Here is a 14,380-nt window from a genome sequence, read left to right as displayed (position 1 = left end):
TCATTGTATGGGGGAATAGAGCAGAATAAGTTTTTGAGAAGGGAGAAAAAGTAGTTAAAATTCTTTTGAGAGCTGGCTTCACCATAAAACAGGATAAAGTCAAGAGTCCTGCACAGGAGATTCAGTTTTTAGGAATCAAATGGCAAAATGGACATCATCAGATTCCAATGGATGTGATTAATAAAATAATGGCTATGTCCCTACCAACTAGCAGAAAGGAAGCACGAGCTTTCTTAGGTGTGGTGGGTTTCTGGAGAATGCATATTCCAAATTACAGTCAGATTGTAAGCCCTCTTTATCAAGTGACCCAGAAGAAAAATGACTTTTTACGGGGCCCTGAGCAACAGCAAGCTTTTGAACAAATTAAACAAGAAATCGTTCATGCTGTAGCCCTTGGGCCAATTTGGGCAGGACATGATGTTAAAAATGTGCTCTACACTGCAGCCAGAGAGAATGGCCCTACCTGGAGTCTTTGGCAGAGGGCACCAGGAAAGACCCGGGGTCGACCCTTGGGATTCTGGACTCGATATAGAGGATCTGAAGCCCGTTATACTCCAACTGAAAAAGAGATATTGGCAGCATACGAAGGGGTTTGAGCTGCTTCAGAAGCAATTGGTACAGAAGCACAGCTCCTCTTGGCACCCTGACTGCCGGTACTGGGCTGGATGTTCAAAGGGAGGGTCCCCTCAACACATCATGCAACTGATGCTACATGGAGTAAGTGGGTCACGCTCATCACACAGCGGGCTCGAATAGGAAATGCCAACCACCCAGGAATATTGGAAGTAATCACAAATTGGCCAGAAAACAAAGATTTTGAAATGTCACTAGAGGAAGAGGTGACCTGAGCTGAAGAGGCACCACCATATAATGAACTACCAGATAATGAGAAGTGATATGCCTTATTTACCGATGGGTCCTGTCACATTGTAGGGAAACAGCGGAAGTGGAAGGCTAATGTGTGGAGCCCCACATGACGGGTCACAGAAGCTGCTGAAGGAGAAGGCAAATCCAGTCAATTTGCAGAGGTGAAAGCCATCCAGCTGGCCTTAAATATCGTGGAGCAAGAAAAGTGACCAGTCCTCTAGCTCTACACTGACTCATGGATGGTGGCAAATGCTTGTGGGTGTGGTTGCAGCTATGGAACAAAGTGGCTGGCAGCGTAGAGGCAAACCCCTCTGGGCTGCTGACTTATGGCAAGATATTGCTGCTCAGGTAGAGAACTTGGTTGTGAAAGTACACCACGTAGATGCTCATATACCCCAAAATCGAGCGATGGAAGAACATCAAAACAACTATCAGGTGGACCAAGCTGCAAAAATTAAGGTGGCTCAAGTAGATCTGGACTGGCAACATAAGGGTGAAAAATTTATGGCTCGCTGGCCCCATGACTCCTCGGGGCATCAAGGAAGAGATGCAACATATAGATGGGTTCATGACCGAGGGGTGGACTTAACCATGGGCACTATCTCACAGGTTATTCACGAATGCGAGACGTGCTGCAGTCAGGCAAGCCAAGTGGTTAAAAGCTCTTTAGTATGGAGGGCAATGGTTAAAGTATAGATATGGGGAGGCCTGGCAGATTGATTACATCACGCTCCCATAAACGCGGCGTGGCAAACGTTATGTGCTCACAATGGTGGAAGCAACTACCAGATGGCTGGAAACATCAGCCATGCCCCATGCCACTGCCCGGAACACTACTGTGGGCCTTGACAACCAAGACCTGTGGCGGTGTGGCACCCCAGAAAGAATTGAGTCAGATAGTGGTACTCATTTTTGAAATAATCTCATAAACACCTGGGCAGAAGAACATGGCATTGAGTGGATATATCACATCCCCTATCATGCCTAAGCCTCCGGGAAAATTGAGCAGTACAATGGGCTACTAAAGACCATGCTGAGAGCAATGGGAGGCAGAACTTTTAAACACTGGGACACACATTTAGCAAAGGCCACCTGGTTAGTTAATACTAGAGGATCTACCAACCAGGCTGACCCTGCCCAATCAAACATTCTACGTATTGTAGATGGAAATAGAGTCTCAGTAGTGTACCTTAATAACATGCTGGGGAAGACTGTCTGGGTTATTCCTACTTCAGGTAAAGGTAAGCCCATACGTGGAATTACCTTTGCCCAAGGACCCGGGTGCACTTGGTGGGTAATGCAGAAGGATGGGGAAGTCCGATGTGTACCTCAAGGGGACTTAATGTTAGGTGAAAATAGCCAATAAACTGTATTAGATTAATCACCACACCACCCTATCAATGCTTTGTTATGGTTGATACATATTAGGCTAATAGCATCATATTCATGAAGGCAAACATGAACTTGGATAAAGTTAGGACTGGTCTCAGCACCTGATGCCCAGTGACTGCTGCAGACTGTAAATACAGACAGCGTCAGATGCATCAGCCACCAGCTCCAACTGCAACAGAGACTGCATGCCATCCTCCTGCCAGATCCAAGGTCACGTGCACCCTACTGACTGAGCATCACTCCTCCTGCCATAAGGGACTATTATGACAGATGGAACCTGAAGCTCTGGACCAAATGAATTCCTGATACATTCTGCAGTGATGGCCCATGGACTGAGGGAATGACGTCTATGTGCACGTGTTTATGAACAAGGAGAGGATAATAATTAATCAGAATGTATCAGAAATATGGAACTCAGCATAATGTAAATGATATGGAATAACAGGTGGATACTGTCCTGGTTCGGGCTGGAATAGAGTTCATATTTGTTTTTGGTAGCTGGAGGAGTGGTGATGCACACTGAGATTTCAGGGACTCTCCAGCTCCACATGCCCTGCCTGTGTGCGGTGGGGAGCAGAGCTGGAGTGCTGGGCCCGGATTGGCCAGTATTCCATGTCATGTGATGTTATGCTCACCATATAAAGGAAAGAGTGGGTGGGAAGGCGTGCTCTCACTTCGGGGAGTGTTGCCATGGTGTCTGTGTGTTTCAGGATTGCTAGCCAGGGGCAGGCGGATGTTGTTCAGCGGGTGGTGAGCAATTGTATTGTACATTACCTGTTTATACTGTCACTGTATTATTTTATTACTCTTACGAAACAGTTTCTATCTCAACCCGCGAGTCTCGCTTTGCCCCTCCGATTCCCTCCTCATTCCCAAGTGGGGGAGGGTGGGTGAGCAGCTGCATGGTGTTTGGCTGCTGACCAGGCTCAAACCACAGCAGGTTTCAAGGATGCATCTGTCGTCTTCTGTTATCCTTGCCCCTCCTCAATTTATAGACACTTTCACTGAGTCCCTCCCCCAAGTCAACCTGCATATCAGTGTATCATGTATGTCATGTAAGGTGCCTCATGGGATGTCATAACTAGCATGATTTTGTTAATCTTCATTAGCATAGGCAGGGGTGTCAACTTTAATATGAATTTCACAGATAATGAAGCAAAGATCATTCACCAGACAGATGGCCCTGAAACTATACAAGATGCACCAGAGCAGAACTGTCCTGTCTTCACAGGGCTCCCTCCTGCAGCTGTGTCCTGTGCTATCCAAGCAGCCTTAACAGCTCATTCAGCTCAAAGCCTGTGTTATCCAGACTCCACATTATCCACCCTGTCACTGTAGTTTCATGTTGGGGTTCTTGCACATATTTGAGACATTCCTTAGAAAGGCTCAGAGGGCCTCCATCCGTCTTTATCTTAATCAAGTGTAATCTTTCGAAATTGTTTAATGCTTCCCTCAGGCTGCTTCTCTCAGTCTTTGTTTTGGGGAGTTACAAGTCTCCTCTTACAGTCCTTGAACAGTAACCAGCTTTCTTGGGCCCCCTCTTTCCTCCAGGGCTTTATCCCATGATAACCTGCCAAGCAGATCCATGAAGAGGCCAAAAGTCTGCTCTCCTGAACTCCAGGGTAGCAAGCTTGCTGTGCACCCTCATCACTGCCTTAAGGGTCTTGAACTCCCCCATTTCATGGTCACTGCAGCCAAGGATGCCCTGGAGTTTCACCTTCCCCACCAGCCCCTCCTTGTTGGTGGGGCAAAGTCCAGCATAGCACCTCTTCCTGTTGGTTCCTCTATCCCATGGAGAGTTATCATCAACGCATTCCAGAAACCACCTGCATTGCTTATGTCCTGTTGTGTTGCCCCTCCAACAGAGATCGGGGTGGTTGAAGTCTTCCCTGCAGAGCTTGTGAATGTGAGGCTGCTCCTGTCTGTCTATAGAGGGCCTCATCTGCTCGGTCTCTGTGGTCTGGTGACCTGTAGCAGACCCTCACTATAACATCACGTGTCCCTGCCCTCCCTTTAATCCTGACCCACAGTCTCTCAGTTGGCTCCTTGTCCATCCCCAGGCAGAGCTCCAGGCACTCCAGCTGGTCATTGACATAGAGGGTGACACCCCCTTCTCGTCTTCCCTTTGTGTTCTTCCTAAAGAGCCTATATCCTGTCATTCCAACAGTCCAGCCATAGAAGTCATCCCCCCACGTCTCTATGATGCCAATAGGATCATAGCCACAGACTAATTTGCCACACACCAATCAGATCTTGATGAAGAATAATATCTAGTTCTCACTAAGCCTGATAAACTGCTAGAGCCAGTTCTGACACAATTTACCTAGCTGTTAGGTGGCATCTTTTATTACTGATAACTGCCATGTGATCTCAGAAGTGAACTATGTGGAGATAAATGTGAGGAAGATACAAAATGAAGTAGTGTAAAGTGATATTTATCAAGCTACTTAAGGTAATAAAAGTGAAAATAAATCAGGTAAGATAGAAACTCCTCCTCTTTAGGTACAACTAGAAAAGGAAGGTGTTTTCCATTTCAACATTCATGCATAGAAACCAATCCTCCACACATTCACAGAATAATGTTTGCACACTGACATTGTGGTTTTTTTTTTTTAAATATACATATGTTCTTTATAAATACTCCTTGAATTATATTTTATTACATGTCTCGTAAAGCTGTGGCTTTTAGGAAATTCTATTGTTTTCAAACTCTGATGGTTATTTTTTCCATTGAGAGGGCTGGAATTCTTATATGACCCTGTGAAATTTTTGAATCTATTTAACATAATGACACAACTCTGTATTTTTTTTTCCTCGACAGGAAGTCCGTAAAGTAAGTGAGAGTATCAAGTATAACCACCCTTTAAGAAAATGTGTTGATACAATATTGAAAAAGGTAACAAATTGCTCATCTTCAGCCATAATTGTTCAATTGGGAGGGGGTGCTTCCTGCACCTACTGAATACTTGCACATTATTTTGTTTTCCTCCTAACACAAAATCTCTCATTGCCATCTTGTTTATTTCTGACCGGACTTTGCATTGAAATTTTTTCTGCAATGCTTTCTTATGATGTATGTGTGCTTTTTTGTGATGTATGTGATTATCTGCTGTATTTTGACATACAAAATATTTTAGAAACAGAAAAATCTACGCTTAGAGTGAACTTCTCATTTGCATGAAATGCCCCAAACATTTACAAATAATTAACAAAGAGCCCTTGCTACTCCTTCATCTTCCACTTCAGTTTCCCTTTTTCTTACAGTGCCCTACTGAGTACCAGGAAAGAATGGGTAGGAACATGGATGATTATGAAGATTTTGATGAAAGACAGAACAGTTATCCAAGTGAAAAAAGTTTGGTCAAACTTCACAAGCAGGTATACTAATAAATGAAAGAATGCCTCACTTATGCTAATGTAATGAGACTAAATGCTAGTCAAACTAGGATTTTCAATGCACTTTACCTGAATTGCTGAGAATAGTCGGTTTGGGGATTGCTACTTAACAGAAACTTTTCTCAGTGAAAAAAAGCATAGAAGTTTAGTATCCTGAGTGATGACCAGATTAAATTTATGGATGTGTAAAAAGTGTTCCTGACAGTGTTTTAATTGTCTGTGAGTAAACCTTGTAATGATTACTTGATAGTGCATTCTAAAAAAGAAATTGTAGTAAAAGCTTTGTATTCACTAAGATGTAAAAATAAAGTAGTATGTTGGAAAAATTAGGCTGTTATTGCTACAGATAGATTGTGATGAAAAGAACCGCAAAACTTAGGAATCATATATGTAGTCCTATTATGAACGATATATTTAGAGAACTATCTTCCTTCTTTTGTGAGTATACGGAATCAATCTTTGCAATTCTGTGATGTAAACATTTTTAAGGGATTTTGCAAGGCTTTTCTCTTGTTTCTTGAAACAAGTATGTTGTAACCATAATTTCTTGGAATTTATTGTAGGTAATCTACTCAGTACAGCGGCATTGTCGTACACAGGTCCAGTGGCAAATTCTTTTAGAACAAGCATTTTACCTAGAAGATGTGGCAAAAAATGAAACCAGTGCAACTCGACAGTTTGTTCATACCTTTCACTCCCAGGAACCAGAGAATAAAATTATTCAGTATTTCTACACACCAACTGTTGGTAAGTGCTATCATACAGATATTTAATATGTAAAGGAGTAACTGGTACTGTTTTGTAACAAGAACTGACTGTTTTTTGTAAAAAGTTACTGTTTTTTGTAAAAGGGAGGCAAATGTGCATCTTAATGCATTTATGTAATGGAATAGCCATAAGCTTAATTTTTTTTACAAATTTAATAGCAGTTACATGCTGTAATAGCAATAGCAAACTTTGAAGCCTTGGAAGAAGAAAGGAAAATAGCAACTTTAAATTATTGGATCATGGCTACCTTATAGATTTGTGGGATATTACTGAGGTGGCACCACTCTTCTAGTAAAGCAAAGAGGAAAGGACTTAATGCACCAGACATTAGGAGATGGAGCTGCTTGTGCATCTTTTCAGAAAGTATCTTCTCTTAATCATGTTTTAACTTCAAATTTGTTGTGCACTAGAAATGAGTTATTTGCAAGACATGACTATAATTTTACAGTCTAAGCTTTGTTTCTGGAAGAGTAACAAACAAAGTGGACCACCCATAGTATCTGGTCAAAAAGTAAAGAGTTCTGTTATACATGCCTCACACCCCTCAGTCCATTTGCAAAATTTATCTCCCAAATCCCACCAGATTTTCCTCAATTATGCAAATGATTCCTTAAGGCTGAGCCAGATCTCCTGGCATTGGAAAAGCCCTGAAATTAAGTGTGTGACCCCACAGATTCCAGCCTTGATTTTAAGGGCATGCATGTGGTAAGTTCATAACAATTTTTGTGAGGAAATTCCATTTCTGGTTGTGTAATTTTCATTAACCCATCCTGGATGTGTGTGTGTTTGTTTTTTCCAGAGTGGTACTGGGAATGTCTTCTACGACCATGGTTTTACAGGGTGCTTGCAGTTGTTCTGGCCACATTCTCTGTAATTGTTGTGTGGTCAGAGTGCACGTTTTTCAGCACAAAACCAGTTTTATCACTATTTGCAGTTTTCATACAGCTGGCAGAAAAGACATATAATTATATATACATAGAGGTAAGTTTGAGATAATCACATAACAAAAATTGTTTCAGATAGGGTGTTATTACAACAGTAGTAGACCAGATTGATTTAAAAATCAGTCTCTCTGTAATCTGTTCACTTCCAGAAGGTTGCTAAAATATATAATACCAACTTTTGTTTCTGTGGAGGGTGTCTGTCTTTTGCTATGTTGTACAACTCTAATATGGGATGAAGGTGTCACCCAGTTCACCTGCATATCATGTGTAGAGTAATTTGTGAAACATTAGCGTGGAGCTTACGTGTTTACATTTTGTGTCTAATTAGCCATGTGTGTGACCTCTTTCCTAAACAGGAATTAGCTGCTGATTAGAAATCCAGTCACAGGTGTGGCAAATGCATCTACAAATTTATCAGTAAAGGAACTGAGCTGAAAAATTCCAGTATACTAACAAAATAGGTTGAATTGAAAACACTTGTTTTTATTGTTTTTTTGTGGGAAAAATGTCAAATCATTAATTATCGAGGCAATTACAGCAATTTCATTTACATAACAGGAAGTAGAAGAATAAATGTTCCTGGGGTCAGTTATGTTAGCTTATATGAAGTGCAGAATGTTACAAGTATCATTCTCAATTTGAATTAGTGTGGTTTAGCCAATCAGGAACTAAGCACCACACAGCTGCTCGCTCACTCCTTCCCTCTCCCAGTGGGATGGGGAGGAGAACTGGAAAAAAAAATGAGAACGGTTTAATAACTAAACAAAATAAAATATAATAATAACAATGATAATAATAATAAAATAATACAATAATATAATAAAATGAAAATATTATTACAATAATAGTAATAATAGTAATTGTAGTAATAATAATAATAATAATGATGATGATGATGATGAAAAGGCATATAATTAAAGAGATAAAACAAAACTTAAGAAAGGACAAGTGATGCACAGTGCAGTTGCTCAGCACCTACTGACTGATGCCCAAGCAGCGATCTGCCCGCAGCCAACTTCCCCAGTTTCTATACTGAGCATAACATTCTGTGGTATAGAATGTCCCTCTGGCTAGTTCAAGTCAGCTGTCCTGGCCATGCTCCCCCCAGCTTCTTATGCAACTCCTCACTGGCGGAGCATGGGAAACTGAAAAATCCTTAACTTAAGTGCTACTTAGCAACAACTAAGGCATCAGTGTGTTATCAGCATTATTCTCACACTAAATCCAAAACACAGTACTGTGCCAGCTACTAGGATGAAAATTAATTCTGTCCCAGCCAAAACCAGGACAATTAGTCAATAAAACTCCTGAAACTCTTCTCAGAGCTGATGTTATTGTCCCATCTCAAAATGAAAAATTAGACTGTGGTCAACATGTCGCATGTACAGACTATATGCTGAGTGCATTAAAATGTTTAGTAGAGTTTTACAGTCAAACAACTTTTTTTTTTCCCTTCAGATGGCCTGCTTTCTTACCATCTTTTTCCTAAGTATCTGTGTCTACTCTACTGTCTTCAGAATCCGTGTATTTAACTATTATTACTTAGCTTCACATCATCAGACAGATGCATACAGTCTCCTTTTCAGTGGCATGTGAGTATGTGGCATATATTTTGCAGATTTTCTGCCAAATAATTGAAAACGGCCATGAAACTTTCATTTATATTCATAACCTCATAAGATGTATGTTATTATTCTGATATGTCCAGTTATGATTACTTAATTTTTTTAGTGCAAGAAATTGTTTTATATGCTGTTGCCTCTTGCATTTGTGCAGGTTATTTTGCCGTCTTACTCCTCCATTATGCTTGAACTTTTTGGGCTTGACCCATATGGATGCAACAATCTCTCACAAAAACACTCAGCCAACTGCTTATACGTCTGTAAGTACAAAAAATGTCTTTTTGACATTTATTTCCAAACCTTCTATATGGTTTGGATAATAGGCAAAGTAGTTTTAAATACTTTTTATAGTAAAATTCAGATATTAAAATATTTTCACTAGTGTTAAACAGAGTACAAATACTTACTTACAGACTAGGAGTTTGGTAATGATAGCTATGAGTCATCAATAGCTCAGTTATTCTGTTTTGGTCTCTTTATCCTAAGGAAGTAAAGTATTGTACTGAAGAGTTCAAACTGTTCTTCAGTTCCTGATAGCTTTAGCTTCCACTGGCTTCAGCATATGGCATATCTTTATAGATTGGGAGCAAACTTAACTTGCCACTGAAAACCAGTAAATTTGGTTTTACTGAACAACATATTTCTGTAGGACAGCAAGATACATAGCACATCTTTGTTGTTAGCAGGTAGGTTCTTAGTGTTGTCCAGAGACTCCTTCCACAGCAGATGAAAAGATCCATCAGATTTGAACTGGTTCTGGATTAGGTGAGACAAGATCTAGCATCTTAGAAACCTCAAAGTGGATGCACTGTTAGAGGTGGCCTTTATATCTGGTTATTCTGGGTCAACTGACTGAATCAGATCTGTGACGGTAATGCTTATCCAAGTTTCAGTAACTATAAAAGATGGTGTGTTTGTGTGTTGTGGACTGAAAACAGTGAGATGGCACAATCTTTATGGATATTTGTAGAATATATCTGATTAGAACTTATTCTTGTGGATTTTTTTTTCAGATAATGGGATCCATGAGAGTGCTGTCCTTCATTGCAGATGGATTCTACATTTATTACCCAATGCTTGTTGTCATTCTCTGTATTGCTACATACTTTAGGTAAGTGATTTGCGAGACAGATCTTCCATGTTTCTTTACATTAATAATATTAGTCTCAGCAATCAGGAAAAGATTCATTTCTTTTCCAGTTGTTGAGTTGTGACATATTAAAAAAAATGCAAAGACTAAACCAATAAATTGCTATTTATATATGTGAAATGTGTGCATTTTAAGAATGTCAATTGTATTAACTCATAAATTAGTTGTGGGGTGGTTTTCCCCATTAAACTTCATTCCTAGATTTTGATGTCTGATCTGTTCGAACACTGGAGCCCGCAAACATTTAGATTCTGCTTTTGACATTAAAATTACCATGTCTTCAGCAAGGTTTTCTAAAAATCTAAGAAGCATTGGCAGAAACTTTAGGTAATGAACTTTCTACAGACTCATAACAAATTCCTGATACGTTACCAGACTTTATATTGAAATCATAGTGGTTTAAATCAATTGATCTTGCTTCCCTAAGCCACAATTTGTTAGAGGCTGGAAGGGTAATTGCAGAAAATACTGTTATACACTTGCTTTATCCTGATGTTCCAAAATGTCTGGTTTTGACCACTGTAAGGCATGAGAATACTTTGTCTGACCTTGCTTGTCAGCATTTATGTTCACTTCTTAAATTTTTCATTACCATTCAGTCAGAAGCAATGTTTATGTTTTGAGTCATGCAGAATGTAGTTAAATGCCTTCAGTGTCCATTAATGCCTTATGTGCATCCATACATAGTAAGACAATAAAGATCCAGTCCTGATTTTTCCCAGCTTACCTGTAGGTTAGGTGACAAAAGCGGTGGTGGAGTCAAAAAGAAAAACTGAACAGGAAAGTCATTGACAAGAAAACAGTTTGTGTGGCTTCTCGTCCATGATGATCCAGGGTCTTGAATGCTGTAGTGAAAAGGAAGAAGAGAAACTAAAGGAGAGGAAGTTGCTTTGCATGAACTTTAATGCCCTCTAATAGGGAAAGCTGCCTCCTTTGTTTAATCCAGCAGTCTTAAATTTCAGAGAGTATAGGAAAAAGAACTTTTCAGCATGAATATACAACAAAGCTAACTTTGAACATGATACTGATTCTCCAGTTTGAAGAGAGGAAAACAATAACAAAACCAGCAATTATGTTCTCTGGTGTGAAGTTGAAATGCTGAAAGCTTTTTCATGCTATAGAGTTCCAGGACTAGCTTAAAAAAGATGGAGCAAGCTTATTATCTGACTGCTGCCCAATAGGTATCGCAAATGGCAGCCAGGATGCTTACAGTTTAAGATTACACCACACATTTCTTCTGACTGAAACCTGAGATGAAGGTGGCTTTCCTATGATATTACTGTTTCAAAAACACATAAATCACGATAGTCAGAATGTTTATAGTAATTGTCTTCTGGCAAAGAAGAGTCAGTGGGATACCGTAGGTATAAATTCTGTTATACATGTGAACATTTCAAGCAGTTGTCTTATTTTAAACTAGTCTCAGACTATAAACAGTTTTATCTCTCTATTTGAATAGGATTATTCCATCACTTTCAGTTAGATTTTAGGAATGTGTTGCTGTTCTGAATTTTCTGATTTCTCAGCTAGTATAATAATCTGTCTTCTATATTGCTTTTTTACTTGAATTATTCATAAATTTCTGAATAATTTGTTTTACATTTTGCATTGCAATATATCTACGCTGGTCATTGTAGATTAACAAAGGAAATTACTTCTCCTTCTGCTGTTACCAGTTTAGGAACTCGTTGTTTGAATCTTTTGGGATTCCAGCAATTCATGGGGGATAGCGAAATGACCTCTGATTTGATTGATGAAGGAAGAGAGCTCATCAGAAGAGGTAACCTTTGTCCTAATTCCTATAAAATATAACATGTTGTTGCATTAAACTTGACTGAAATGTTGCATGAAAAAACCCTAACATATAGCTTGTCAGTGTTTTGCAAACTGTACTGAGGCAATCTACTGCACAAAATGCAATAGACTTACAGCATTGTGGTTGCTATATAAACAGTGCTGGACTTCACTGACATCTTAAGTGAAGTATCAGTTTTACTCGTCCAGTATCTGAATTTAGATATTTCTAAATATTTTACAGTTTATTTAAGTGGTACTCCTCTGAAGTCATTACAGATCTAATAATACCTGAGCAGGTGCTTGTGTAGTGTGTCATAAAGGATAGTTAGCACTTAAATTGTCTTTATCAACAACAAACTCATTTTAATCTTTCTTTGTGTACATGTGTTGATTGAGCTGCCTAAATTCTGTCATTTCCTTTAGGATTTTTGCTGTTTCAGCTAACCATTATTTTAGCACAGAAAGCATGTTGTTGTGTAAGCTGTAATTATCTGCTGTTTTGGAGAGATTTAAAAGTTTATTTATGTTAATATTACTGAAAGCGTTTCTTGAAAGTTGTTAAAAGCTATTGTGGTTCTTGAGTAAATGTTTCAAAATTAAAATCTCTGGATACAATGTTATATTATGGAATACTTCTATTCTCCTTTCATAGTTTATGAAAAACAAAACCTAGCTTTACTTAGAGTAGTAGTATTTATTTTTTTGGAGAAAGAAGAATGTCTCTCATTCCCTTAAACAAGAGATTACTATTTCTTTGATACTGTGATGTTGCACTTTCAGCTTAATAGCAGATACGGACATGAACTATTTGGGTCATGCTTTGGGCCTCCCAGAACTTCAGGAAGATTTTGATTCAATAATGCTCAAGTTTCTTCTTAGCATCATACTTTTTCCAGCTATTTTTAAGACGGTTTGCTTTGCCAGCTGGAATCTAAATGTAATGCCTTGACCTAAGATACCATCATGGTGAATTCACTTTAATGGGAAACTCCTTAATGATAGACGGGCAGCTCTGTCTTTTGATTTTATTTAATTGCACAAACCGTCTATTTAAATAAAAATCTCTGATACTTAACTTTGGATTTTCATTGTTTATTTAAAAAAAAAAAGTAATCTTGGTAATGATTTTTCTGCTCTGACGATATTTTTTTTTTTCAATAGAGAAAAAAAAACGACAAAGGCAGGAAGAAGGTGAAACAGAAGAAGGGTATGCAATCATTTTAGCCAATTACATTATTAATATACTACAATATCTGATAAGATTTGCCATTGCTATTTAATTAAGCATGTTATATTTCACAAACAAATTAAGTCCCCGGTAATCTATGGAATCAGTTTAATCTTGCAGAATAGTCTTGGCACCTTGGGTAAGGTGGGGGGGGGAGCGTGGGGCGGGAAATAATTTAATTTAATTTTAAAGGGTAACAAGACAATTGTGATCACACTACTTGGACACTTTTGTTACTCAGTGTGCTGTGAGAATAGTGTATGGCAGTAGGCATAACAATCATTAAAAAGGGTCCTGATTTCTAGGATGCTGAATAATCTGAAATGGCTTATTTTCATTCTCTTATGCTGATACTGCTCTGCCTGAAATAACTGCAGTTGCAGTGTCAACATATTCACTGAAATGGGGACTGTATTCTCCTCCCAAACTTACCTGTTGCTTTGTGTGCTCACTGGAGAGTAATTGGCACAGATTTTTAAATTTTATCTCATTTTTTTCCAGAGAACGGATTTACATTTAAGACAGAATTAACTGTTACCACTGAATAACAAACTTAATGTTTGACTCAAGTCATACTTTGAGTGCATACTAAATTGAAAAATCTATGAAGGCAGGCCATCCAAACAAAAAATTATTCAGGCAGCTTCGTTTTAAGGAGCTTCAGTTAACTATAGCTTTAGTTTTTCTTTAATTTATAATACTTGGAATTTAGTATAGAAAGTCACAGAGATGTCAAAAGGATGTATGCAAAAAATCAGCTGACTAAAAGAAGGGAAAAATACTATCTGCAGAAAGGCAAGATAATACTGGGAGTAAAACCTCTTGGCTTTTCAAGCTCAGTGATACTTTAATTCTGGATGACAGCCAGTACTGCATAGACTTCTTCTGATCCTCTCACCCCATCTCATAATTTTAGACCTTATTGTGAAACAAAATAGTAGCAAATGCATGATGCATTTGGTATACACTGAATGATCTGACATTAAGCAACAATTTTAGTTCAACAGCAAACGCAATTTCAGATGTTACCTGTTTTTTGAGTTTGTGTAGCAAATAATTAATTCTTGAAACTTTGGGGGCTTTTTAGAGTGTTATCTTTTACTGGATCATGATTAAATGTTTGATCCTTCTGCAGCTTAGATCTGTAACATATGGCGTAAATTAGCACAGTAACTTTGAGTATGCCAGTTCCTACCAGTCCATAATCTGGGATCTA

At 38.7% G+C, this 14,380-nt stretch overlaps 1 protein-coding gene across 1 annotated transcript in view; it reads left to right on the top strand.

Moving 5' to 3' along the window:
* LMBRD2 (LMBR1 domain containing 2) overlaps positions 1-14,380 on the top strand; it is a 40,670-nt gene that overhangs the window by 16,686 nt on the left and 9,604 nt on the right. Inside the window, 10 exon segments of the mRNA XM_042804601.1 lie at positions 5,081-5,155; positions 5,524-5,637; positions 6,219-6,402; positions 7,223-7,404; positions 8,826-8,959; positions 9,144-9,249; positions 10,003-10,100; positions 11,816-11,919; positions 13,098-13,127; positions 13,130-13,143. Of these exon segments, the coding sequence (XP_042660535.1) occupies positions 5,081-5,155; positions 5,524-5,637; positions 6,219-6,402; positions 7,223-7,404; positions 8,826-8,959; positions 9,144-9,249; positions 10,003-10,100; positions 11,816-11,919; positions 13,098-13,127; positions 13,130-13,143 (1,041 nt within the window).

Source organism: Tyto alba, unplaced genomic scaffold (genome assembly GCF_018691265.1).
Source record: "Tyto alba isolate M040663 unplaced genomic scaffold, T.alba_DEE_v4.0 Super-Scaffold_42, whole genome shotgun sequence".
NCBI classification, from domain to species: domain Eukaryota; kingdom Metazoa; phylum Chordata; class Aves; order Strigiformes; family Tytonidae; genus Tyto; species Tyto alba.
The sequence above is the reverse complement of the archived record's forward strand: the minus strand, read 5'-3'. Positions and strand labels throughout refer to the sequence as shown.